The sequence below is a fragment of the Orbicella franksi genome, chromosome 12 (genome assembly GCF_964199315.1).
Source record: "Orbicella franksi chromosome 12, jaOrbFran1.1, whole genome shotgun sequence".
Classification (NCBI taxonomy): domain Eukaryota; kingdom Metazoa; phylum Cnidaria; class Anthozoa; order Scleractinia; family Merulinidae; genus Orbicella; species Orbicella franksi.
Window position 1 is genome coordinate 7,069,991 of NC_138156.1, and position 24,882 is coordinate 7,094,872.

Below are 24,882 nucleotides of genomic sequence, written 5' to 3' on the forward strand. Positions count from 1 at the left end.
ATGATTAAGCCCCTCTCTTCCCCTCCTGGACCCACTTGACCCCACCCCAAGCCCACTAAAAAGTATTTTGAACGAAAATAAGCCTCTAAGGTATCAATACATACAACAATACAGCTTCAGTTGATTACCTGGCGGGTTGATGGTAAAGTGATTTGTGAGTGTAAGCGCCTCCATAGCTGAACGAATGTCTGGCATCTCAAGTAATCCTGCTGATGACTTGGCATTGGCTAAAATTGAAAAAAAGGAAATGATTCTTTTAACAGAGAATATTCGGTCATTTTAAAAACAAGGTCAAAGCAAATGTCCCGTCCTAGTTATAGGAGAATTCACATGACTGTTGAGGCAACTAGGAGTATTTCTCCCCAGCCCCCCTGGATGGGAAGCTAGTCCATGACAGGCTACTGCACAGCATTCTGTCAGGTTGCCCAAACAATTCACCAGTATCCATTTATACTCCTGGGTGGAGAGAGGTACTGTGAGAGTTTTTAATTAAGTAAATAGTTTTTAAATGAAGTTTCTGGCAGGTCCCCACCAGCCTTTAGGTTGCCTTAAACCAACCTGCCTCAACAAAAAGTATATGTATGTATGTATATGTATGTAGAGTAAAGTGTCTTGCCCAAGAACACAACACAATGACCTCATCCATAGCTCGAACACGGACCGCTCGACTCTGCGTTTAACATACTAGCATAAGGTCAACGTAATTTCATTTTTTGATAATTTCTCTCCCTCGACACCCCAAAACCATGCAAAGTAATGACAAAGAAACTTCACTACCCCAAAACCATGCAAAGTAATGACACAGAAACTTCACTACACACGGCACATGACACGCCAAAAACATACAAAGCCTCACCTTTTGAAAAGAACGTTCCTTTAAGAGGAGACAAAGATCCAGCTGCAATAAAGACCTAAAACGAAATACAAAACAACTCGCCTTATATTTAACAATTAGATTATCAACTCGAGATTTTTATCACGCATAGAAATTGGACTGAATAACCTAATTGTTTTAGTATAAACCACTAGTCGTTCAAAACTTCATCTTAATCCTCTTCACAGATACTTGGAAAACGCAAAGAAGCGGCGGCCATTTTGTTAACAAGCCACCACTGCTAGGCTACTCACTATCTACAAAGGTAGAACGGCACTCGTGATAGAACGCTAGTGAATTTATACTTGAGACCAGTACAAGGCAAGCTACTAGTTCCCACGTGTTCAAGACACCATGCAAGTTCAACAAATGGTTACATTAAGCAACAGATCTTGGTCTGGAGCTTTAAATTAAAGGAGAACTGTCACTTGGCAGTTGTTCAAACGTGTAAGAAATGTATTTTTTTTCTACGCGCCTGAAGCCACAACGAATACAGCACCTGCTGGCCAAGAGACACTAACAATGCAAGCGAGATTGGCATGGACTTTGCCTTTCTCCATCCACTTATTTAATTCACAAGCAAAGATCCTGTTGCAAGGTTAGTACTCACTACGGGCTCACGCAAGATCAGTTATAAGTCGAACAAAGTCCTATCAACCCAACAAAAAAAGTCTAACAAATAAAGTTCAATTCAGACAAAATCACTCACCTCCTTGAGTGTTTCCACAGTGCAGTTTGGCGGAGCATTAAAGAAATGAAGCATTCTTGTTGGCGGTTGGTATCCTGACAGCTTGTTAAGAAATTTACGTACAAAGCTTTGATGCCTGAACAAGGCCTCCTCATATCTCACAATAACTATGTAAGAGTCCAATGCCCTTTTAGCCTTAACAGGATGAATAGGAGTTGAAGGGAGCTTTTAACTCGTACGAATTGCACAACTGCGAAAGTAAAGATCGGGATTACCACCGAACAGCTAACTGTTACTTCCACTCCAAGTTTCTCCCGTCTATACTCCTTAAAAATATAACTAGACTGAAAGCAGCATATGTTTTCTCCAAACGTTTTAAGAAAAAGAGAGCAACTGTTCGCAGTGTTCACCTGAAACATAAATTAAACAACCTTCCACCATATTGCTGAAAACAAACAACCAACTTGTCATTAATTTAAACTTTTTGATGGGTATCTTTGATCTGACCAATCAAAATCTATTACATGGGATGCATAAATTTCTGACCAATGCATGTTGCCTTGCTCACGCATGCGCTCTCCTGACACGCGCTGTAAGATTTTGACGCGTCAAATCAAACAGAGGATTAGAGAGATGTTTGTCGAGCCACAAAGAACGAACGGTAAATAGTTTACAAAGAACGTATCTGGAATTTTGTAAAGGATACTGTTCTTGAGACTTTGACCTTCTGGAAGACTGCACAAAAAAACAGAAACAATAAAAACAAACGCATTACAATATCCGTAGAGACCAACTCCTGTTTACATATCTGTTCACAATGAGTTGGTGACAAAGTTAAAAGTCAATATCTGTTGTGCACGTAAAAATAACGTCTATAAAACAAAACACCACCATTCCTTCTCGGATAGAAAGACGCAAAAGAAAGCTTTTTCTTACGAAACAAACCTACTTTGACCCAAGCAACAAATTTCTTTGAACTTACTACTTGAAGCGGTTGTTTCTGTTGTCAGCAAAGTTCATAGACGACGGCGAGCCATCGGGTAAAGCTGTGACTACCGAGGAATCTGCTATGAACGGGTGCTTGGAAAACCTGCGAGGAAAGCGATTCTTACTCGAACAGTAATTCTTCACTGGCATATTTCTTTAATTAGCATACTTCTTCTGTTAGTTCCCTAATGTTTTTTCTTTTCACGTTTCTCATATAACTTGTTGCGTAGCCAGAGTGCTGATATCGTAAGAATAAATTTTGAGCTCATCTATGATTGACCAATAATGGCAAAGCTGTCGCTTTTCCGGCCAATGACAGGCAAAACCAAAGAGAAACGCGGTTTACATAAAGCGCGTTTTCCCGCTCTTTTTACCAGTCACGAGTTTCCGTTTCGAGATGTGACTGGCTTAGATGAAGCGCGTTTTCCCGCTCTTTCTACTAGCCACATGTTGTCGTTTCGAGTTGGGACTGGTTTATAACTGACGAGATATTTGCAGGCGTGGTAATTTGCTCTGTGATATTGTTGGGCTTTGTTTTACAACAGTCCCATGATTTTAGAACATTAAACATTCTGAAAACTACCAAAACTTAATCGTTTTTTCACTCGTTGAAAAGTCACTTTAGCCAAAGTAACGTGAAAATTAAACCGAGGGCATGCCCGGTGTAGAGAGTACACGAATTCTAGGCTCATCTGACAATACCGCAAAACTAGTTCGAAAGCTTACGATACAAGGAGACGAGAAGTCGCTAATTTCCACTTATGGAGTGCACAGTTCAAGACAAACTTACATGATGTTAATCTTGGAATCGAAGAGAATGGCGCCACTCAAGTTCCTGATGATCATCTCAGAAGCCACTTTATCTGACATTTGTACCATGGCAGCGCCAAGCTTGTTTGTGAGGAACTTGACCTGGGGCAATAACACCTCCGGCTTAGCATCAATAAAATCAGAAATAGGCCACATTCTTCTTGGTAAATGACAAAATATATTTTCCCAAGAAAAATGCTTTTGCCCATTTACCTTCAAACAGTGGCAAAGCCCAAAAGAGACAAACTTTCAAAATCATCAACTCAGCAAAATTGAGAATATAAACAGAATTATATGAAATGCCACTCAAAAATTTTCATTAGAATTGTCACACACTAAGGTTTCTTCTACATATTGTAAATTTAGAACCACCCTCTGCAGTATAATTAGTAAATAAACCCCTTCAGGCAGCTGGTATGTCGGCTGATAGTGTCCGCGGATGAGAGATTGTCCGAAAAATGAACATTTGGCCGAGAAGAGAAGCTTCGAGGAATCGAAATGTGAAATTTTGAGGACAATCTCTCAGCCAGGGACATTATCAGCCGACATACCGGAAGCCAGAAAGGGGTTTATTTATTTTATAACCCTCCCATTAATTTTCATATCACAATTAAACCGCTCGTAAACATGGTAAAAGAGCCAGTGGTGTGATGGCGAATGCACGTGATTGACTTAAGCGAGCAAGTACATTTGACTAGTTTAACTAACTTTATTTCCACTGTGATTGGACCAAAACATGACAAACTGTCATGTGAAATTAACCCTCGTAACGCCCCTTAGATCAAGAACTGAAAAACTTGATGTACTTTCCGGAACAGCATTTGCGACCAGCTATTTAATATAGATTCAACAAAACGAGTTTGGTTTCCTTCCATGTAAAATAAGAGAAAGGAAAATTTGAAAGTCTTGTGCTGACTGTGTTTCTTTTCGACGGAAGCAATCGGAGGAAAAATGAATCGACGCAAGCGGGGGTTATTGCGTGATAACTGTCCTGTGAGTTTTCACCACGTGACGTAAGTAACCAATAAAATTGCGCCAAAATTAACGGGTGGGTGTCACAATATCACAAACGTACTGCTCAGTAGCTTTCATTTGTATAGTCATAGACTACACACTTATTCTAAAATTTAGAACACAGACTTAAAATTTAGAACCACCCTGTACAGGATAAATAACAGTGCCGCATGAAATTACTACTCATTAATAACTTTCATTAGTTTGAATGGTTAAAGGAAAGTTCGACCCTTCTTGTCCAGCAAAACAAACAGCATCACCGACGAAAGTCTTGCTCAACAGATTTCAGCTGAAAGGTCACTCACTAGGGTTTCATTCACAGACACGAGTTAGAACCACACGATGTAGCATAATCACCACAGAGCCACAAAAATTTTCCTGTACAGCTTCTATTTAAAAGGTTGCACAGCAAGTTATTTCCAGACCTAACCGTCAAAACCACTTTAATCAACTTAGTTCATTCGGCGCCACATAAAAATACTGTACAAAAGCTGTCATTTGAATGGGCGCTCACTAAGGTTTCATCCACACACTTTAACGTTACAGCCATCTTGCACAGACAAACGAACTCACTTATTTAAACCCTTTAATCATAAAATGATTTTGATGAAATGATGATGAAGTGATCTTAAAATTCAGACTACCTACCTTGACAACGTTACCATACAGGCAAAACAAGTTGAAAATCCTATCACAGTTCATCTTCTCTGCATTCAGCCCATAAACCATCAACACACAACCGGTGCCCCCTACACACCAAGAAAAACATTACTGTCAACAAGCACACAGATCAGTGGATAAAGCTTACAATTTACAAACCGTCCATCTATGGATTGGCAAGTTTTTCTCCTTTTGATTTTTGCTTCTTGACATCAGCCCGGAGCAAAACAATAAGCTAGGCTTGCCCCCAAAACGCATGGCATAATGGCACAATCCTGTGAATTCTGTAAATAGGAGAACGTCTTGCTAGTAAATTCCCCGACGGGGAGGACAGGGTCGCTCATCGTATCTTTAAGGCATTAAAAAGGGGTTTTGGTGCCTCTTAAGGTGGGAGCTTTCGCAATACCTTTTAGGGTATTCAGCCGAAAAAAATATTACAGGAGATATTTAAGTAGACGGTATTTGAAACAATTTTTATCACTATTCTACACAATAAGGGTGACAGTTAATGTGTTGGTTTAGAATTGGTACCTCTTTGGGTAAAAAGCATTTCAAGCCACACCCACAAAACAGGGTCTTGGAACCTCTTAGGGGTTGTTTTCGATGAACACCCCAGTACTTTTTATATGAGTGTGCCCACCAACCCCAACACTAACCTGCATTCAGAGCATGGGAAATGCCATTCATCTGCTGTTGTTGCTGAGACAGCCCAGGTAAGGCACCTAACAGTCCACTCTGCGGCAGCTGGTAGGGTGAGCTTCCCAGAATACCAAGTTTTTTGACAACATTCTCCACTGGAGAGCTACTACCTGTTGATAATGAAGGCAAAAACGTTTTTAAAAATGAACCTGGCTTTAAATATCATTATTAGTACTACCCCAAGTGGCAAATACGTGTTGTGGGCAACAACCAATGTACTGTTCTTGACTTAGTGTCAAACAATAGTGACTGCAGTTGTTTCTAGGTGAAAATAAAATCTTTTTCACTCAATAAAACTCAGAGAAGCAAGGTAGGGGGTCCCATTGTTGGTCAATTTGTTCTTTAAGTCAGAATGATTTCAACCTAGATGAATTTGCTTCAACCCAGGATAAATTTTTCACACCAGTTTATTTAATTTTTCACTTTAATGGGGGTTTTTGAAAACCAAACACACCCTCACCCCCTCAGTACCTAACCCTACCCTACCCTGCCAGAATTCCATATCAACACCACCTAGCCTAACCCTAAGTCATTCTGAAATTGACTATCAATGTAGGGTGCCATTTCCATACCTGATGTTGGACTCTTTGGTGGGTTACCATGGAGAGATGCAACCTTAGCTAGAATACCTGAAAAACAAACAGAAAGTTGGCGCATCATTCAGTGTTCAACAAAATTGTGGCAACAAACTTATACATATTGACATAGTCAGAGCACTTTCGAGTGTCTGATCATGAGATTCCACTCGTTTCAAGAATGTTCAAGCTAAAATTATATATAGCACAGAGCAAACACTTACTCTGCACTGTAGGAAACTGTGCTGCTCTTGCAATGGCCTCATTACTGATGGGAATTGATGATCCGTTCACATCTAACAGAAATGGATTCAATTAATTAAGCATGAGCAAAATCACTGTATACTCAAGGTTAACCACAAGATACAAACTTCCACTGTGTAAATCCAAGAAACACAAATATCTTGATTCGACTTTCAAATGCTAGTAAGTTTAGCTGCAACAGCTCAGATTGCAGATCAATCGATAGCATTCACTGGGACTTTTAATTCTCCTCACAACTGATCAGTGTTCCCTCAGTCCACAATATCGTTTGATCTCACATAACAACTACCATGTTCAGTCTTTTGGATTCGCAATATGAAATGAGGGCATTGAGAAAGAAAACAATAACATGATCATTGCATAGCATTAATAATTTGTTGTTGTTCCACTTTTGTTAAATACTCACTCATATTTCCATTTAGGGAAATGTTGTTAGGTGGTGAGCTTGACAACTGTGATTCACTTGCATCATTTCCTGGAATCAATCAATTTGGTTTTAATTAGTTTTGTTTATTACTACATATATATTTATGTATTAACCTTACAGAGGGACATCAAGTTAAGAAAATGGGCTTGTGAATGCTGGGGCTTAACTCCCTGAGCATGGGATGCTAGTCAACTGTGGCAGGGCTTGAAAAACGTTGAATTCCAGCTTGCCCTTCAGACAAGCAGCTCTCAAACTATGCTTGCCCTGGGCAAGACGTAGTTGACGTTTGTTTTGGTTTAGTTGGTAGACGACTTGCCTGGGTCTTTGCCCATCAGGCAAATGAGAATGAAAAGGTAATTGACCAGCAGGAAAATCTACTTGTCCTGGACGACCTGATGGCACTTTCTTTGAGCCCTGTGTAGGTAACTCCTCAGAGTTTTCCCTTGCATAGCCCAAGCAGTTGGCTGATACACATTTCTACTTATGTGACTGTGCAGTGATTCAAATGACTGCGTGGTAGCTAAAAGTATTGCTAATCTCTAGTCTGAATCTCAAAACTAGTCATGTTGCAATTTGAATGGTCCTCAAATTGCTGTTATAAGTTGTGTCATAAGTCATGTTGTCCAATATGTACACTAACAGAGCCTCTCTGTATGTATACCAGTTAGGACAAAGTACAAATAAATTAAAACTAACCTGATATTGCAGACAAAAGGCCAGAACCCAAAAGAGCTGTCTTACTTGGAATCCCTGCAAAATTAAAAAAATAATCAATACATCTTTAGTATCATAATTACAGATGAATGTGCCACTTCTCAAGGTAGAGCAGAGTGTATTTAAATCTTTAACCACACATTTATAAGCAAAAGAAACATCAGGTGTGGTGAAAGCTTGAGTTACAACAAATTACAATGCAGAGGGTTTTCTTGATATTTCTTTGATGTGAGATTTTGCATTATTTAACAATTTGACCCATAGCCTGCAAGGGCTACAGGTCTAATTTTTTTAGTATCACCCAACTAGTCGGACAGAAAAGGCAATAATAAAGTTAGCAAATGCAAGTTGAAGAAATATTTATTTGGGAACAAAACGAAAGAAAGCGTCATGCTCAATTGCACCAATTTCGCTACTTGAGGACCTCTATTAGAGTAGCCAATTAAAATGCAGAATCTGCATTAGTCCACTTAAGTTGGGTGATACTGATGCTCTTTATTACCCTACAACTGGAAAAAGGTTGAGATGACAGGATATCAACTCGTAATGCTAGCTTTTCTGTATATCACCATTACAACTGATCTCAGAAGACAAAGAGAGAGCTTTTCCCAAACTCAAAAATATGAGTTCTCTGAGTTGTAATGACATGCAAAACTACTATTACACATTCAAAATGTTAGTACTGTACGGTAAACATAGGCTAACAGATTTATCAATTTATTGGCTCCTGAGTGCAGTCAGTGGCCACTGATTCATAAAAAAAATCTAAAGTCACAACAAGTCTGCCCCAGTGCCTGGTCCTGGGTTGGTGTGGGTTAATTCCAGGCCTCAGCATTTGTATACATGTAATGTGAAGTTGTCATCACAGACCTGAGTTGTTGCTAAGTGCTCCAGTGTAATCCCATGTTTCATCATCATTTTTAAAAACATTTAACTTTTTCGCTTTCTGAAAATAAAACAAACCATTTCAAGGATATTAGTGGACGACATTACTGATAGAGGCTACAGTAGACAAAAACCTTGTACGTACTCACTGATCAATTCATTGGCACCTTTTCATTTTTGCTAAAATGGTAACTAGTTTAATTTATTTTTACAATTATGTCTTTAATATACAAAACAAGCACCATCAATTGTTTCTGCAAGATAGGTCTTACACTTACAACAGGTACATGAACAACTTGTTCCATATAAGTCATTAGCCTACAACTTACTTATGGTTGTTGAAGAAGACATCAACTGGTGTAGGATTTTGAAGAATGTTTAAATGTACAGTACCGGACAGAAGTAACCTAACAGGGAACACGTTATTGGAACGCAAATGGAACGCGAAATAGAACGCTGCGGGAACGCCAAAATTTCTGGCAAGCTGGAGCGTGTTCTGAACAAGAACGTGTTCTATTGAGAACACGTTCTTGTTCAGAAGGGCAATGTTTAAATGTAGCATTGAGCTATGTCATATGATGCAATTTGTGCATCACTGCAAGATGCAGGTATAAGCAGATAACTCAGTTCCTACCTTTGAATAGTCAATCTTCAAAGTACAGCATCCAGCGTATATATCTTGTCCATTGAGTGTTGCAAGAGCTCGCTGTGCTGCTTCGACATTGTCAAATGTAATGACTGTCAAGGAAAGAGTTTCACCCCAGTCACAAGACAAAACAAGACATTACTTGTCTTAAGTGTTGGAATCATTACAAGGATCCTTAAAGATCCTCAAAAATTTGATGAGGATTTTATCAGGATCTTGGAATAAATTCTTAGTAGGAACTCTTAGGGATCTTGCAAGAACCTTACAGATTTTTAAGGAATTGTTGCAAGATCCTCAATTATCCCTTCCACGGCACCAATTTTGGTTACTCCAGTGGCCACAGATTGAAAGCGGTGTGGGTTGCTATAAGGACCCAGAAGATCTTGAGGGGACTGCAGATAAAGAGCTACAAAGGTCCTCAAAAACATATATTTGAGGATCCTCAAAGATCCCTGAAATATTTTCAACAGCACTTCTTGATCCTGAACAAACCTCAACATTGATGAACATGTTATCCCTCCGTAAATATTAATATGAAGTAAACTGAAGCACAAAGGTCTTCAGAACACATGGCAAAATAATGCTCATGATCATACATGTATTCTTCCCATTACCAATATGAGAAATGGGAGGGAACTAGAAATGAGAATATCCATGTTGAGATCAGGTCTTGGAGGATTTATTTAAATCTCACATGTAAAAGTTCAGAAAAAGGGACTTAAGTTTTACATTATAATTTTAAAAATATGTTTGAAAGGATATTCAACCAAAGCTTGTAATCCGTTTTTGTGAAAAATCACAATTCTCAACACCTTCCCATGGGGGCTACATATTTTATGAAGCACTTTCTGCAAAAGAAAACAGAGAAAAAATAAATTAGGCATTCTTTAAGTATACAATAGAGACCAAATCTGAAAACTGAAATTGTTTTAAGAAATAGCAGTGCTACTGTATACTCAGTTGAAACAATGTAAATAATAGTTATCATAATTGCTTTAAGCTCATGCCAAAACTGTCACAAATTGCAAATTTCAACTGTCAAACACTAGCTGACGTAATTTCTTTTGAGATGCATGTATTATGAAACACTGAAAATACTTTGTTTACAAGTAAAATTAATCTGCTTGCGCAAATACATGCCTGGAACTGTAAGCCTTCATTATAACGCAAATTGTTAATAACATCAGATATATAATTGGAAACCTTTCAACCTTAATTGAAACTTTCTTCAAGTAATTAAATGGAGTATTCATTTGCTACAAGACAGTTTTCTTACTTTTATGGGCAAAGGGTATAGTTAAACACAAGTGTCAAATTACAGAGCCTAATTGAGAGAGACAAAACATCTCAAGAGATTCTACATGTGAGCCTAGCATTCTCTGATAACTAATTAAGCCATTTCTGCCCTCAGGTGTTTTAATTATAAACAGAGTTAATTATTGACACTACAACCACCTGTCAATCAGAGCATTCAAATTAATTCTACTCAATAAATAATTGGCACATAGTGTCACTTTGTTCACTGTCAGTGAGGTGGAAATCCTGAGCCATTTAATCATATCAAATTGTTTGAACTTTTGGTTTGCAGATTATTCTAGTCATTATTGGTTTGATTACATAATCAAGGAGCGGAAATGACAAGGATGTTTCCGAGTATGTTGTTCAAATGTTCATCACATGTGTATTCTAATAAATGACATCTTAGTTTGTTGGTTTTTCATAGAATCAACTGATTATCATTAGGTGACCAAATATTAATGGCAATGCACTGCAGTATGCGACAGTCTATAGGCCATTCCAAAATAGCGCAGGGAACTGGGGTGGGTTTCAAATTTTACTCGATCGATAAACTGGCACTGCCACATGAAGACTGCGATGAGATTAGTCATTTGACTAAGTGTGATGCTTTTAGGGGTGAACAGACACCAAGTTATAGACCTTGAAACATGGTTCAAAATCCATACAAACGTCTCTAATGTTGTCAGAGACAGTGTCCCCCAAAACCGTATATTAAACCATATTTAATAGAGGGGAATGGCTATGAAACCCAACAAAGTTCTTTGTTGTATGTTTTTGTTCACTTTTTTGGCCTTAACCGTGCACAAAACACAATAGTTGTTTACTCTGTACCAAAGAACTAACCAATAGAAACGTGCTGGTTACCTAATTCATGCATTGTGGATGAGCGCAAAACAAAAGATTGTGAACGGTCATGGACCTTCCAACATAAATCTTGTCATCTTTGTTTGCTCCTTTGATGTTTGCCGGGCGTCATAACCTGTCCCCTCTATTAACTATGATTAAACTCTTAAAAATCTTTTATGATTTCTGTGATACTCTTAAAAATGGGCAAACATATGTGATTTTCATCTCAGCTTCTTTCAAATGGTAGGTGAATGACGGGATTTTACAGTTGTCACAAAACTGATAAAAAATTTTAAGAGATTATAAGGGTTTTGGGGGATGCTGTCTCAACATTAAGGGACGTTTGTATGGATTTTGAACCATGTTTCAAGGTCTATAACTTGGTCTCTGTTCACCCTGAAGGCATCAAACTAAGTCAAATGACTACTCTCAATGCAATCTTTCCTGTGGAGGTGTCAGTTTATAGATTGGTTAAAATTTGAAACTGGCCCCAGTTCCCTGCACAATTTCAGAATGGCATCTTAAGAGGTTGTGACAAAATTTGATTTTATTTCCAGCTTACTTGACTCAAAAAAAATGCAGGAATGGAAACAAGTACAAAACTCCCTTGCATAGTTAGCATACGATATTAAGTTGAAAGTATTTTACACCATTTGAATCTTTCAATTCTGGCCCCACTAGAACACTAGAACACCCCCCCCCCCTCCAAAAAAAATATTTCTGCATGACATATCAAGAGGGTGAAAAAATACAGTTTACTAGACAACTGGGAAATCCACTAGTCATGGGCTAACAGGCTAAGGGCCATTTTCTTTACCATTGTATTGACTTAAGCGATGGATTACACAGTAAGGGTTATTGCTTGCAAGATCTAAATTCATGTGTTAGCTATGGGTATGCATTCACTTACGGTAGCTCTATCTATCATTGGTGCAAGAAGTAATGCAGAAAACCTCTGACTAATCAAGAACAAAACCAAACCCAATTTTTCATCTGATGACTTTGTTAAGGCCTTTTGTTGTTTGGCACCTACAGGACTTTGCATGTTTTTGCTCCAAGCTCTTGATTTGTTCACTTTGCTGTTTGCATTTGAAGTCAGTGGCCAGTTGTGACTTATATGTTTTGGTTTTCAGGCACTCATATGAAAATGGTCTCCAGTACTCACCACTGTGATTGGATGTAAAGGATTGATTATTGTAAGAAGGAGAATATTACTAGCTTCAGAACAAGCTCCATTACTGTCACCATTAAGAACTTTATCCCTGACAGGAAAAAAAAAAAAATGCAAAACAAAAAATTAATGTTTCATCTATTGTAAATCAATTAGAGAGTAGTCGATCACAATGATAAGCAGTTATGATTATTTAATAAGAGGAAACAAGTCAAAAATCACAGCGAGAAGAGACTAAGGGATGGGTGTCATTGGGCCACTGTGGAGGGGCGGTGGCCTCATGGTCAGTGCACTCCATGCCGGATCGAGCAGACTGGGTTTGACCCCTGGCTGGGGACATTGTGTTGTGTTCTTGGGCGAGAACTTTAACTCTCACATGCCTCTCTCCACCCAGGTGTATAAATGGGTGGTGACGAACTTGATGCTGGGTGTAATCCTGCAATGGACTAGCATCCCATCCAGGGAAGAGTAGACTGAAATACTCCTAGTCACTTCATGCTACAGTAACCAGGATAAGCACCAGCCTGATGAGCCGCTTGGCTCATGTACAGATTTAAGCGTTACCTATCTTTGGGCCACTTATTCCCCATCCTCTATTTTTTATTCCCGCCTCATTCCCTTATCTGTAATACTCCATTGCTACAATCTTGGACAAAATAAATGGAACATCTGGACCACCCCTCCCCCCATTTCAATGATGCCAAAATGGCGCGCTTTTGCTCCTTCGCGCCTTCATCATTGCTTTGGGGGGGATGGGGGATAATTGTTCCATTTTATTCTGTCCAAGATTGTCTGAGGACCACACTGGCGTTACAAGAAGCTATCTTTGCTATGCAGATCACATCTGATTTGTTGTCGCACGTTCGATAACCAAGGGAAAAGAACGTTAGCCGAAATAAAATCTAATGATCTCTGTGAGTGATTGAAGCAGAATTGAAATAAAATCCTGACATGGTTTATTTTTGGTGTGTCATGTACTTTATTAATATGAAAATTGAATATGCATAAGTGCGTGTTGAAGTGTTGGCCAAAAGCAAAGTTATTTCTTTAGCCAAGCCGAATATATTTTTATTGTTGGTACTGCGCGTGCGGGAAATAAAAATATTAAACATTGCACATCTCTGATTAAGCTCGCTTTCTTAGTTTTTCAGAATTTAATTTTGAATTGCGATCCTTTTAAAAGTACCTTATCGATACCTTCACAAGTTGATTTTTTTTTTTGCACCTCTGACGTGGTGGCAATATGTGGACGGCAATGGTGCACGTGGAGGGAGGGTTCATTGATGTGAGGGAGACAGAGTGAACTGATAGCAATGCATTGGCACTGTTTGCCAGCAGATTTTACGACCAAAAAAAAAAATAGATTTCAACTTACCCGCAGAAAGAAAAGAAAGAAAGAAAGAAAAACAGCAGACGAGGAGAATGGTCTCGAACCTGGGACAGTTCTCACACTCCACCTTGACCCGCGATTTACGCGCTACTCCAGTGCGCCATGTAAGCCCTCACGCTTTCGTTCCATTATTTTTCTGAAAGCCTTAACTTTTCAGGCAGTTATTGGATATTTTCCTATTGAAGTATTTTCTTTCTGTAGAATAGTTTTCTTTATAAAAAAGAGTCTTGCATGATTTTTATCTACGTTGAAATCAAATTCAACGATTTACAAGTTTTTATTGACGATTTTTTACGGTTTAGCACGGTTTTGTAGCAGGGCAGTAAAATAATATTCTTAGCTTAGTTTCTATTTTATTGATCGCTTAAATCATCAAAAACTGTTTTAAGCCGTCCAAAAACCAACCTAAATCGTAGGAAATATGTCGTAAACCGTCACTTAAACGTGTAAGCATCGTTTTAACATGGTGCACGTGCCTATAGAGAACGGTAGTTTTGTTGACTTCAGTCTTCTGTCATTACTTCGTATTATGGCAGTGATACGACTATTTGCAGACTCGATAGTTTTATTGATCAACTCCTGTGAAATACGACAGATTGTTCTGTATTAAACATCTCGCTTAATGTGAAATTCGAAGTTGTCTTCAGGAATTTGTACTGAAACTCAGTGTTTCATTCGGTATTCTTTTTTTCAATGGCATGTTTGTAGTGAGCTTTTCGAGCACCAATATGATTCGTTATTAATCGCAGTACTACTCTGGAAAGTTGGGGTTAGAATGACGCTTTTATTTATTCATTGTTATCAAAATACACTCTACTTGTAGTGCCTAAACTTAGGCTATCAGCGTTACCATTGGGTTCTGATGCGCGTGACTGCGACAGACACCACTTCCTTGTACTGCCGATAAATGTGTTGACATATTAGTTCCTAATTACTGGCTCCCGTTGTCTTGTCACGTTGAAACCTTAAATACAATCTTGGACAAAATAAATGGAACATCTGGACCACCCCTCCCCCCATTTCAATGATGCCAAAATGGCGCGCTTTTGCTCCTTCGCGCCTTCATCATTGCTTTGGGGGGGATGGGGGATAATTGTTCCATTTTATTCTGTCCAAGATTGTAGAAACATCTGCAAGTTTGAGTTGAATTTGAATGCCTTTTTCTATAAACTAGATAATAGACCCTTTGCACAATCCGGTCACATCGTACAAAATCACACATGCTGGTGATCAAGTTGCGCAGTGGGACTTCCAAAACAATGGCAGGTCCAAGTGGACTGGTACGAGTTGCATTGTTTTGGAAGTTCCACTGTGCAACTTGCTCACCAGCATGTGTGATTTTGTACCATGTGACCGGATCGTGCAAAGGGCCTATTCCTAACTGGTGGCATGCATGTGCAAATTTATCTGTACATGTACGTCTGCATACCTTTTTATTTCTTGACTTTTTGAGTAATTCACGAACATTTGTCTACCGAGAACAGTGAGTGTATTTGACTGAAAATAAAACAAAAACATAATATTCAAAATTAACTATTAAATAAATATGAACATGGGTAACAGCATGACGAATATCATTTGGACTTTGATAAAGGCCAAATATGAGAGAAGCACCAGACTATTAACTGCAACAGCATATTAAAATATGCAGTTCCAGAAAATATCCATACTCCCCCCACAGAAGGGATTGGAATTTCCTGGGGGGTGGGGGGTTCTGGAAGATCAAAAAATTTAAAGAAATGTAGGAAGCTTAGCTGGAATTTCCAGAGGGGTGGGAAGGTGTTAGAAAAAATCCCTTCTGAGGGGGGTATGGATATTTTCTGGAACTACACAATACACCAGGAAATTGAGGTCAATAAGAAAGTAATATACATGTATCAAACATTAAAATCCAGCAAATATTTTCGCTCGGGCGCAATTGGTCTAAACGCATCACCTGACTGAATATTCCCCAGGGACTATCCAAGTAATATTCCCCAATTTTCAAAACCACATGTGTTGCGAAAAACATTTGAAGGATAATAAACACAATAGCCTCCATTTGGCCTGAGAATTCTCAGATGTACGCTTGGATATTTGTCCTTGGACATTATCTGTTCCTCAAAGCTCACAATTTTCCTCGAGCTATGCTCTTGGAAAACTGTTCGCTTCTTGGAACAGACAATTAATGTCGATGGACAAATATCCGAGCATATTTCCGCACCAAATGGAGGCAACTCTTAATGTATATGTACAGGTGCCAGGTGTATCTTACCTGTGAGAATGATACTAGAGCTATGGCAGATTCAATATCCTGCAAAAGTGAAAGGAAAAAAGGCATGTTTTTCTCCAGTAATAATTAAACATTTCTTTAAATGCAAATGCAGAGTGATACAAGATTATAGAAGTGCAAGGATCTTAACGCAGCACACTTTAGATCTGCTGACATGCACTATAAGACATTACACTTTGGTAGTTAAATTTCACAAGTCTGAGAAGTTTCAGTGACGTTTTCAGCATTTATCACACAGGAAACTAAGCAGCAGGATTTCTGGCAATTGATATTCACAGGCAAGCAAAACCTACTGAATCACACTGCTTTATAAGAAAAACCTTCCTCCAAGCTAAGGAGGCAAAATCAGCCTCAAAGCTGGTCAATTTGCCCAGTGCACAGCCCTTGATGACACCCCTGATAGTCTTGGTGCTGAGAATTCTCCATAACCACATTTTGCCAATACAGCAACTATAACTAAATCTTCCTTCATACAGACTTAAAATGTACATATTTTCCTTACAAATGCTTCAAGTTGGTTAGCCCAGAACTTTGAGCCAGGCACAGGAAATTAAGTTTTGACAAACATAATGGATAAAATTATGCTTTAGAACCAAAAGCAATATTGAGACATGCTCATAGCATGCATCTAGGACACACTAAACTTGGCAGATACATATGGTTGCTGGTGGTGACATTAGGCTGTTGCCAGTCCTTTGACAGATACCTGAACTCAAGCAGGCACCTTAAATAAGTCTTGGACCCTACAATGCTTTGGACAGATGCCTAGATATTTGTTAGGCTATTTAGAAAGAAATTAACATAACCACCAAGTCTAAATATCAGTTTTCAACATCTAAAATGTAAGCCACAATTTGAGAAACAAATTTCAGCCATAGTTCCCTGGACTGTCATTAAGTTTTGAGTCTCCTGTAGCCTTGATCTCATACATGTAACAAACATGTTGATTTATGGGTGAATTGTATCAAGAACAGGCAGGTTCACCCATAACATCAAGGGCCCACAGTATCAAACATACTCAGCCACAGCAGGTGTTATGGGTTGCGACCGTTATCGACAGCCCTGATTCCAGTGACTTTGCCACAAATTTCGACTTTTTACAAGCTTTGAGCACTAAATTACACTGATGTAAGAAAAACGTTTTAAAATATATGGCTTCTTTGTGCACAAAGCTATATCTACTGCAGCCATGAAATTTTAATATTTTTTAGTCATTTTCATTTTCAAGAATGATATGTAATAGTCAAAAACAATAACTATACCATAATTGTCAGTATTTTATACACAGGCTCTTACATGATTTCACCCCACGACACAAAACAAGAGATTCCTAACAATGCATTTCGTATTAAATATGTTAATTTGTGTAACTAACATAGCAATCATGTTAACTTACTTCAAATTCCACCAGTGCTTGTCTAATTTTTGGCAATAATGTCACATATCTGCATGGGAAAATGAAAATACATACAGCCTATTAAAAAAACTTAGAACATTTTAATCACATGACAATCAGTGGTAAAGTTGCATGGGACCTGGGGCAAAACTGTTGCAATGAAGTCCACTCTTTAAGAAAGCCCCACAAGACAATGATTCCTAAACTGTTGAACAATTAGTTTTCCTCATGGTATGAAAGTTGACAAGTGGACAGATTAAAATACAGAAAATCAATACAGGTAGACCATAATATATAATTGTTTATTAATAACTTTTTTTTATTACTATTATTGTTTACTAAAAAATTCAAAACCATTATATCTAACAAAGTACAGGAGATCTGGATCTGGAGTAAGAAGCACATAATAACAGTACTGGGCAGTCATTTAGGGCCACAACCTGTAATACCTGTTATGGCTGAGTATACCTCTATGGGACCCTGATGTTAAGTATCAAAGTTAATCTGTTGCTTGAGTTCACTGTGCATTTACAGTTATCATAGATGAATCCACATGTTTTGAACAAATAGTTTTATCACATGTTTCGAGTTTTGCCATTGATTGGGATGTGGTTATGAAAACTGCTCAGTTGGCCAATAAAGAGATTGATTGCTGTACACTCCGCAGATATACAGTGGAATCTCGATTTTTCGAAACTCCAAGGGAAGCAAAAATTGGTTCAAAAAATCGAATAGTTCGAGAAATCGAGGGTAAAATCACATTGTTTGACTGAGAAGAGGGAAACAACTTCTGGTTCGAGTTATCAGCAGGTTCGAAAAAATAAGGGTTTGAGAAATCAAGATTCCACTGTATTAGTTTTAAATCAACGGCAGCTCTAGTATTTTATGGTCAGAAATTCATAATGCAATTTCATGTTGTTCACTCATTCATGTTGGCATCACACATGGCATACATGGGCCTTCATAAATTAACCCACAAAGCAACAAGTTTGTTACAGGTGTGAAGATGAAGGTAATGAAGGTGAAGCTAACTTACTTGTGCAAGCAATTATGACATCCCTATGGCAGAGTACAGTGTATAATGAAACAAGTACAAATAAAGACTGCAACTGTGTAACTTAATTCTTTTGGAACTCTATAATCATATATATTTGTACTAGTGTTGTACAGTCAAGTGTCCTTGACCCTTGGTTCAAAGTCCAGATTGCATGGGAAAACAATTTCAGAAACTGCTTTCAAACATTCTTGTGTATAAAATCTTGTCTAGCTTCCCTGTGACATCATTTAATTAACAGCAAACAGTGGAAACCTACCTCCCGATAACTTAGTTGAATCAAAAGTCACTTCCCTACTCTCAGTCCAACACTGTAATTTTACCCCAGATTTCCCACACAATCTGACTTTTCAAATCAATTTTAGATTCACTTGGAGGTTCAAAAAATCGGGAATCCACTGTATATTTTGACTCACACAATAGGTTTGCCAAAATATAGCATGTTTAGTATAGATGCACACCTTTGAGATACTGCACTTCATATCTCTAATAACAACTAGAATTTTAATTTATTTATTTAATATAACTATTGTGTTCAAACTTGTTATTATTTAATATAACTATTATGTTCAAACTTGTTATTCAAAGGCTTTCAATTATACTTGATCACGATGGAAAAAAAGCAAAATCATTTATTTCCACATTCCAAACAATTTTGCTCAATTACTTCTGAATCAAAGGTAATAGTCTTGTTCTTTGACGCCATAAATGGCAAATTCCTGTTCCTGAACCTCAAATACGACAGGAGGGATGGACTTTCTCCTATATCATAACTCAATAAGTTCCAGCATCGGATATGGCCAAAAATACCTGCCAGTAAAATATTATTGCATGACTGTGTTATTTCACTTTCTAGCATGTCGTCAGACTTAACTTGGCCACAGATCAAAGTGTACAGTGTAATGTAAATAATTAAAATGCACAACGTACTTTACTCTCAAGTCAAATTATGCACCCTATAGAGTGCAAATTCAACATACGGAATCAAAGATCAAACTCAATTAAATCGTAATTGAGACCTCCTTTTTATGTCATCCTTCTCCAATAGTGTAGAACATGCTGACAATTAAACTGTAAGATTATTCTAAACCGATCAGAGAAAGCTAACATTCTTACGAGCATTTAACAGTTTTGCCAGCCTGACTGGCAGCTCACTATTTCCGGCCACAGAGAAGCCAGTGAAGCGGAACTTTTGATCATCGAGTACAGGGTCAAAATACGAGGAATTGGCAATGTAATCTGCATTAAGAATTCAACCTTTCATTTACCCTTGTAAAGTTAAATACTTTCTGATAATATTTTTAGTAAGTTAAAATTATTAACTACAAAGAATATTTAACACTGTTGCACTTTCTATGATGTGCATGTGTACATTTAAAACCAGACAACAACATTTTACAATTCAACAAAAAATAACTGTTATTTTATCAGCCACACCTACAGGAAGAACGTCAATGATGTAATACTTAATGGAATGCCAATCCAAAAATGGCCAAGCAAAGGAAACAAACAAATCGGCTATAAAAAGAATTAGTCATTGTCTTAACCCTAAAAAATTATGCTCACAAGTCTAATTATGTTAAAAACAAAGCAGTGACATGACCTTTTACGGTTAAGAATTTTATCTTGAAATCAACATGTAGCCATCTGCAAGCCGTATTCTGTTGCAAAATCCAAGCATCGTGATTTTTACAGAATTTTCAAGACTAAAACAAAATGACAAATCAAGGTGTTGGAGCATTGCCGCTTTATGCTCTGAGGACAAAAGACCTGCTAAATTGTCCATCAGTTTGACAGTAATGCACCATATCAAGTTTACACATCACTATGGAGGTCAGAGGTGGGGGGGGGGGGGGGGGATCAAATCTTTGGGTGTTTATTTCAATGTGTACCTTCAAGATGATGCATGTTCACTTTTTGGATAATTGAGATAGTTGTCCTTCTGTGGGTGAATTATCTACAAGTGTGTTAAACTCTAGAAGCTTGAACATACATGTACACGTATACTACAGACGGCAATCATTCCATCCATACACAAGAATCAATCAACTGCTGGATCTAATATTAACTAATATTTTTGAAATGTATTGATGCAAATTGCTGCACATGAACAGATAACAATCTGCAACACAATAAGAAAACCATTAAGATCTGTCAGCTTGGAATGTTTGATTTTATGAGAAAACTATACAATGTACATAAGCAAATAAACAAATAGTTTTAGTTTGTAAAACTTGATAGTAATAAAACTGAGAAAGACAGCTGTGAAGCTTAACCTAACTGTGAGAAACTTTAAGCCTAAAATAGCATTAACTGAATTTTGTTGCAGCTAAAAGCATTATGGGGTCAAAGGTTAAGTCGGTAAAACAGAAATGCAAAATAAATGTGACAACTCAATAACTTTTTGAGTTAAAGGTAATTAAAAATTTATTCACATTTTTAAAAAGAATGCTTTTAAAATGTCTGCAGATGATGTTGCTTAAAAATCCTGCAAAAACAAAAGGCTGTTGTGAGTGGCACAGCAATGCCATTCCCATGGTTTCTCAGTGTAATTCTATAAAACATGTTTGGCTACATGAAAAAAATTAGGAACTGATGGAATGACAGATAAAGGGAGGAAACAATACATTGAATGGAAATTTTGGCATTTTTTTTTCCAATTTTGAGCAGTGTTCCTCTCTTGTAAGATATTATTTAACAGGGCGAAACCTTAATATCAAAAAAGGTGAAAATTATGAGCATTTAATGTTAATTTGCTTGACCTTACATACACTATTATTAAGCTGGTGTCAAAGGACAATATATGTTTAGCACATTTTGTTATTTTCTTGTTTTCTTGATAAATCAGGAATGTCTTGTACTGCATACAGAAATGTTTTACTGCACAGCAACGCAGAGAACTCAAGACTATCAATCACTTCTAAAAGTTATTACATGTACCTATAATTTGGACATATACATGTGTACATGTAACTGTACTATTCAAATTATTCTAGCATTATGAAAATCTACAAACTATCCAAGGTGCTATGGCACTAAATTGAAATGTTTTTGGCTTTGATTGATTGATTTTTTTTTCCACTCTTCTTTTGAGGCCTTTGGCAGTGAATTATTCCCAAAGCTTTTAAAATTCCCTGATGATACCATTTTCATTTTGCCTAAGGTGGAGGACATTTTAACCTACATGAACTCATAAATTTATCCATGATTACAATACATCTGAGTGCCCCTCCAAGGTACAATATTTGCCCCCAAGTAATTAATATAACGTAACCTCCTTGAGTTATGAAAACACTTCTGCAACAGTAATCACGTTTTTTTTCCCCTTTGTTTTTTCTGACAGACTTTTCTCATCTTCTTCATGTCATCTGTATCTGAAGAGGAATTTGTCTGGGCAGTATTTTACAGGAAACCTCTCATGTGCATTTTCCCATTTAAAGATACATGTATCAGTGGTATTGACCCACAACTTCAAAGTTGATCAATATTGCAATTCCCCCAACAATATTGATACATTCTCAAGCAGATGAGTGATGAGAATAAAGGAAATTGCCCACTGAGGGTATTTGTCTCGGTGAACCATCAAATTGCCAGAGCTAATTTTAAAAGAACAGTGTTTCAATCAACAACAAGATTGAAATTTTGATCGAGCACTGCAGTATATCTAGAGGAGGGGTACAATTTCATGGCCCAGAACCCAAGTCTAAATGTAGCTTGAAAGTTTAATAAAACATGATAGGAAGTGCATATATTGAATAAATGACAAGAATTCAGCTGCAATGAAAATCTCTGTGCAGTCTTCCCTATTTTATTTTATTTTTATTTTCTGAGAGCACTTTTAAATGCAAGAGAGAGAAAATCTAGGAAGCCAAATTTTCATTACAGTTTAACTCTCAAGAAATCTAGTATTATGCTTGTATCCTCAATCAAAGGTTTTCATACTTACGTAATTTTCCCGAAAGGCTGAAGAACGTTTATTAAGTCTGTTTCTTTACAACCATCTGCAACTGCTCGACAGTGAATGACACGTGAAGGAGGCGTATTGTGATGTGCTGTAGAATTTAGAGATAATGACTGTGGAAGAGTGAGGCTTGAGTTTGATGCCAACGTAGAAACTGAAGAACTGGGAGATAATGAATAACCTGAAAATAAATAACGAATACAATTATTAATGAATGCATGAGCTCAAATGATGGAAACTAAATGCAAAGAGATCTTGCCTGCCACATTTATCTCAGCTAAAACCACAAATTAAAAACCCAAACAAATCTGTGAAAGCAATGGAATGAGACTGAAAAGTCTTCGGATTAATCAAGTACAAGTTATGCTAGAAAAGTTATGATTCTAGAAGAGGAAAGCAAATGTTTTCTGCTGGAAAGGAGCCAACAATATTTTAGAATTTCAGTATTTGTAATTAAGCCTTTCCATTCAGGTCTATATACTATTGTATGCAGCTGGGAGCTTGTATTGTGATTCAGTCTCCAGACCCCACAACACCTCTACATAGCATCCAAAATCTCTGCAGGCCATGGGAGAACATTAAATTTTAAGCAATGTACAGCAAAAGAAAAAAAATTCACATTACTTCTTAAGCATGTTTTTCTGCCCGAGGCCATTTGAAATTAAACATAAATTCAGTACATTTTCATTTTTCACCCAATGTCTGCTTAGGGTGACACATGAACAATCAGGGGGTTATAAATCAAACCATGACATTTTTGAGAATCATCTTTGCAGAACATCTGCCCCAAAAAGCAATCAATTTTTACAGCCAAAGTTTTGTCTACAAAACGATATGCCTTTGCAAAGAATTAAGACAAACCTTGGAAATATTTAACTGACATATTAATTTACAGTGCTTCTCGACTTACTAGACACACAAGTAGCTTTTAGAAGCAGGATGTTAAGAGAAACAAGTGCAATTATTTTTTCAAAATTACAATTTTGTAAAAAAATCTCAAAAAATATAAATAATACTTAATAACATAAAGGAACAGAGAGAGGGAAGAAGAAATAAAAGCAGTCAGCCGAGCTGGACAGCACCAAAAATACTAAAATTCTACCGTATTTGTTATGCTACGTACAACATTCCAAGTAACTTGCAGTCATTTTACAGATTGAAAGATATTTGAGGTAATAGTTGAGAAGTACACTATGATAAAAATAATTGAACAAAATTGGCAACACCTGTACTACACACCCAGGCCACCGATTTGTGATTTAGACAATTTTTCCATAGGTCATCACAAATTTATTGATAGCCTGATCTTATAAAAGACATTGTGCGTATGGCTGAATACAAAGGGAAGCTACATGTTCTACACTGTATAAACTGACAAAGCTCACTTTACTTTCCACACAAAAAAAAGTGATTTTTTTTTCTCAAATGTCTTCTAACCAGGGAGGTCTGCAGTGCTCAAAGGGATTATGCATTTTTTAGTTTGCCTAATAGATGCTTCTAAATGACAGAATATTGATTTTCTGGCCAAGAAATATAAGCAAATAACATTTCTGAAGAAATGAAAGTCTAGAGCCAATGCAAATTTGGTACAGTCTGAAGAAAACTAGCATCCCATTGGTCAGAAGGCATTCGATTATTAAGTAATGCCTTTGGTTGTCATATCCCACACACTCAGCAAGTGTTTCTAGGATGGAATGACTACAACTGCCCCGAGCTTTGTTAAATCAGCCCCAAGCAAGTCTGACAATACCTATTTTAATACAACATTGTTTTCAAAGTACATTCCTTGTGGTCATAGAATTATATTGAGAATTCAAAATAAGTAATCATTATAAAAATGACTAGAAATTTTCTTGGAGTCCTTTGGGGTGCAAGTTTAATACTTTGCATGTAACTAAAAAATATGAATTAAAGCAATATTTATTTTTATAGTTAGCTGAAAAAATGTGTCACAGGGATCTACTTCAACTAAAATTAGATACAGCAATTTTACAGTTTACAAACTTTTTTTGAGGTGAGGCACAATATTTCTTATCTCCTCCTTAGAGCTCTTAATTAAGAAAGTCATTTCAGGAAAATCACACTAAGCAGAGTAATTTTCTTTTGCTTACCATGGTTAAAAATCCCCAGAATTTTCTCAGTCAGACAAAGACTTAAAAACTTTTTTTTTTGCTCCAGGGATTTTCAGAAATTTTAATGAGGCAGAATCAAATGTTCCATTCTGAATAAGTTACCACGGGAGAATTTTAA

General features: G+C 37.3%; 1 protein-coding gene across 1 annotated transcript in view; it reads right to left on the bottom strand.

Annotated features, from left to right (window-relative positions):
- LOC145463463 (heterogeneous nuclear ribonucleoprotein L-like) overlaps positions 1-24,882 on the bottom strand; it is a 29,118-nt gene that overhangs the window by 2,517 nt on the left and 1,719 nt on the right. Inside the window, exons 2-21 of the mRNA XM_081447217.1 lie at positions 22,618-22,813; positions 17,618-17,666; positions 16,204-16,242; positions 15,379-15,446; positions 12,554-12,650; positions 10,004-10,091; positions 9,232-9,326; positions 8,583-8,658; positions 7,695-7,748; positions 6,978-7,046; positions 6,532-6,603; positions 6,305-6,361; positions 5,690-5,842; positions 5,022-5,122; positions 3,340-3,461; positions 2,545-2,652; positions 2,269-2,297; positions 1,584-1,657; positions 857-911; positions 129-227 (exon numbers count right to left, since the gene is read on the bottom strand). Of these exons, the coding sequence (XP_081303343.1) occupies positions 129-227; positions 857-911; positions 1,584-1,657; positions 2,269-2,297; positions 2,545-2,652; positions 3,340-3,461; positions 5,022-5,122; positions 5,690-5,842; positions 6,305-6,361; positions 6,532-6,603; positions 6,978-7,046; positions 7,695-7,748; positions 8,583-8,658; positions 9,232-9,326; positions 10,004-10,091; positions 12,554-12,650; positions 15,379-15,446; positions 16,204-16,242; positions 17,618-17,666; positions 22,618-22,813 (1,701 nt within the window). The remainder of the gene's footprint in view (positions 1-128; positions 228-856; positions 912-1,583; positions 1,658-2,268; positions 2,298-2,544; positions 2,653-3,339; positions 3,462-5,021; positions 5,123-5,689; positions 5,843-6,304; positions 6,362-6,531; positions 6,604-6,977; positions 7,047-7,694; positions 7,749-8,582; positions 8,659-9,231; positions 9,327-10,003; positions 10,092-12,553; positions 12,651-15,378; positions 15,447-16,203; positions 16,243-17,617; positions 17,667-22,617; positions 22,814-24,882) is intronic.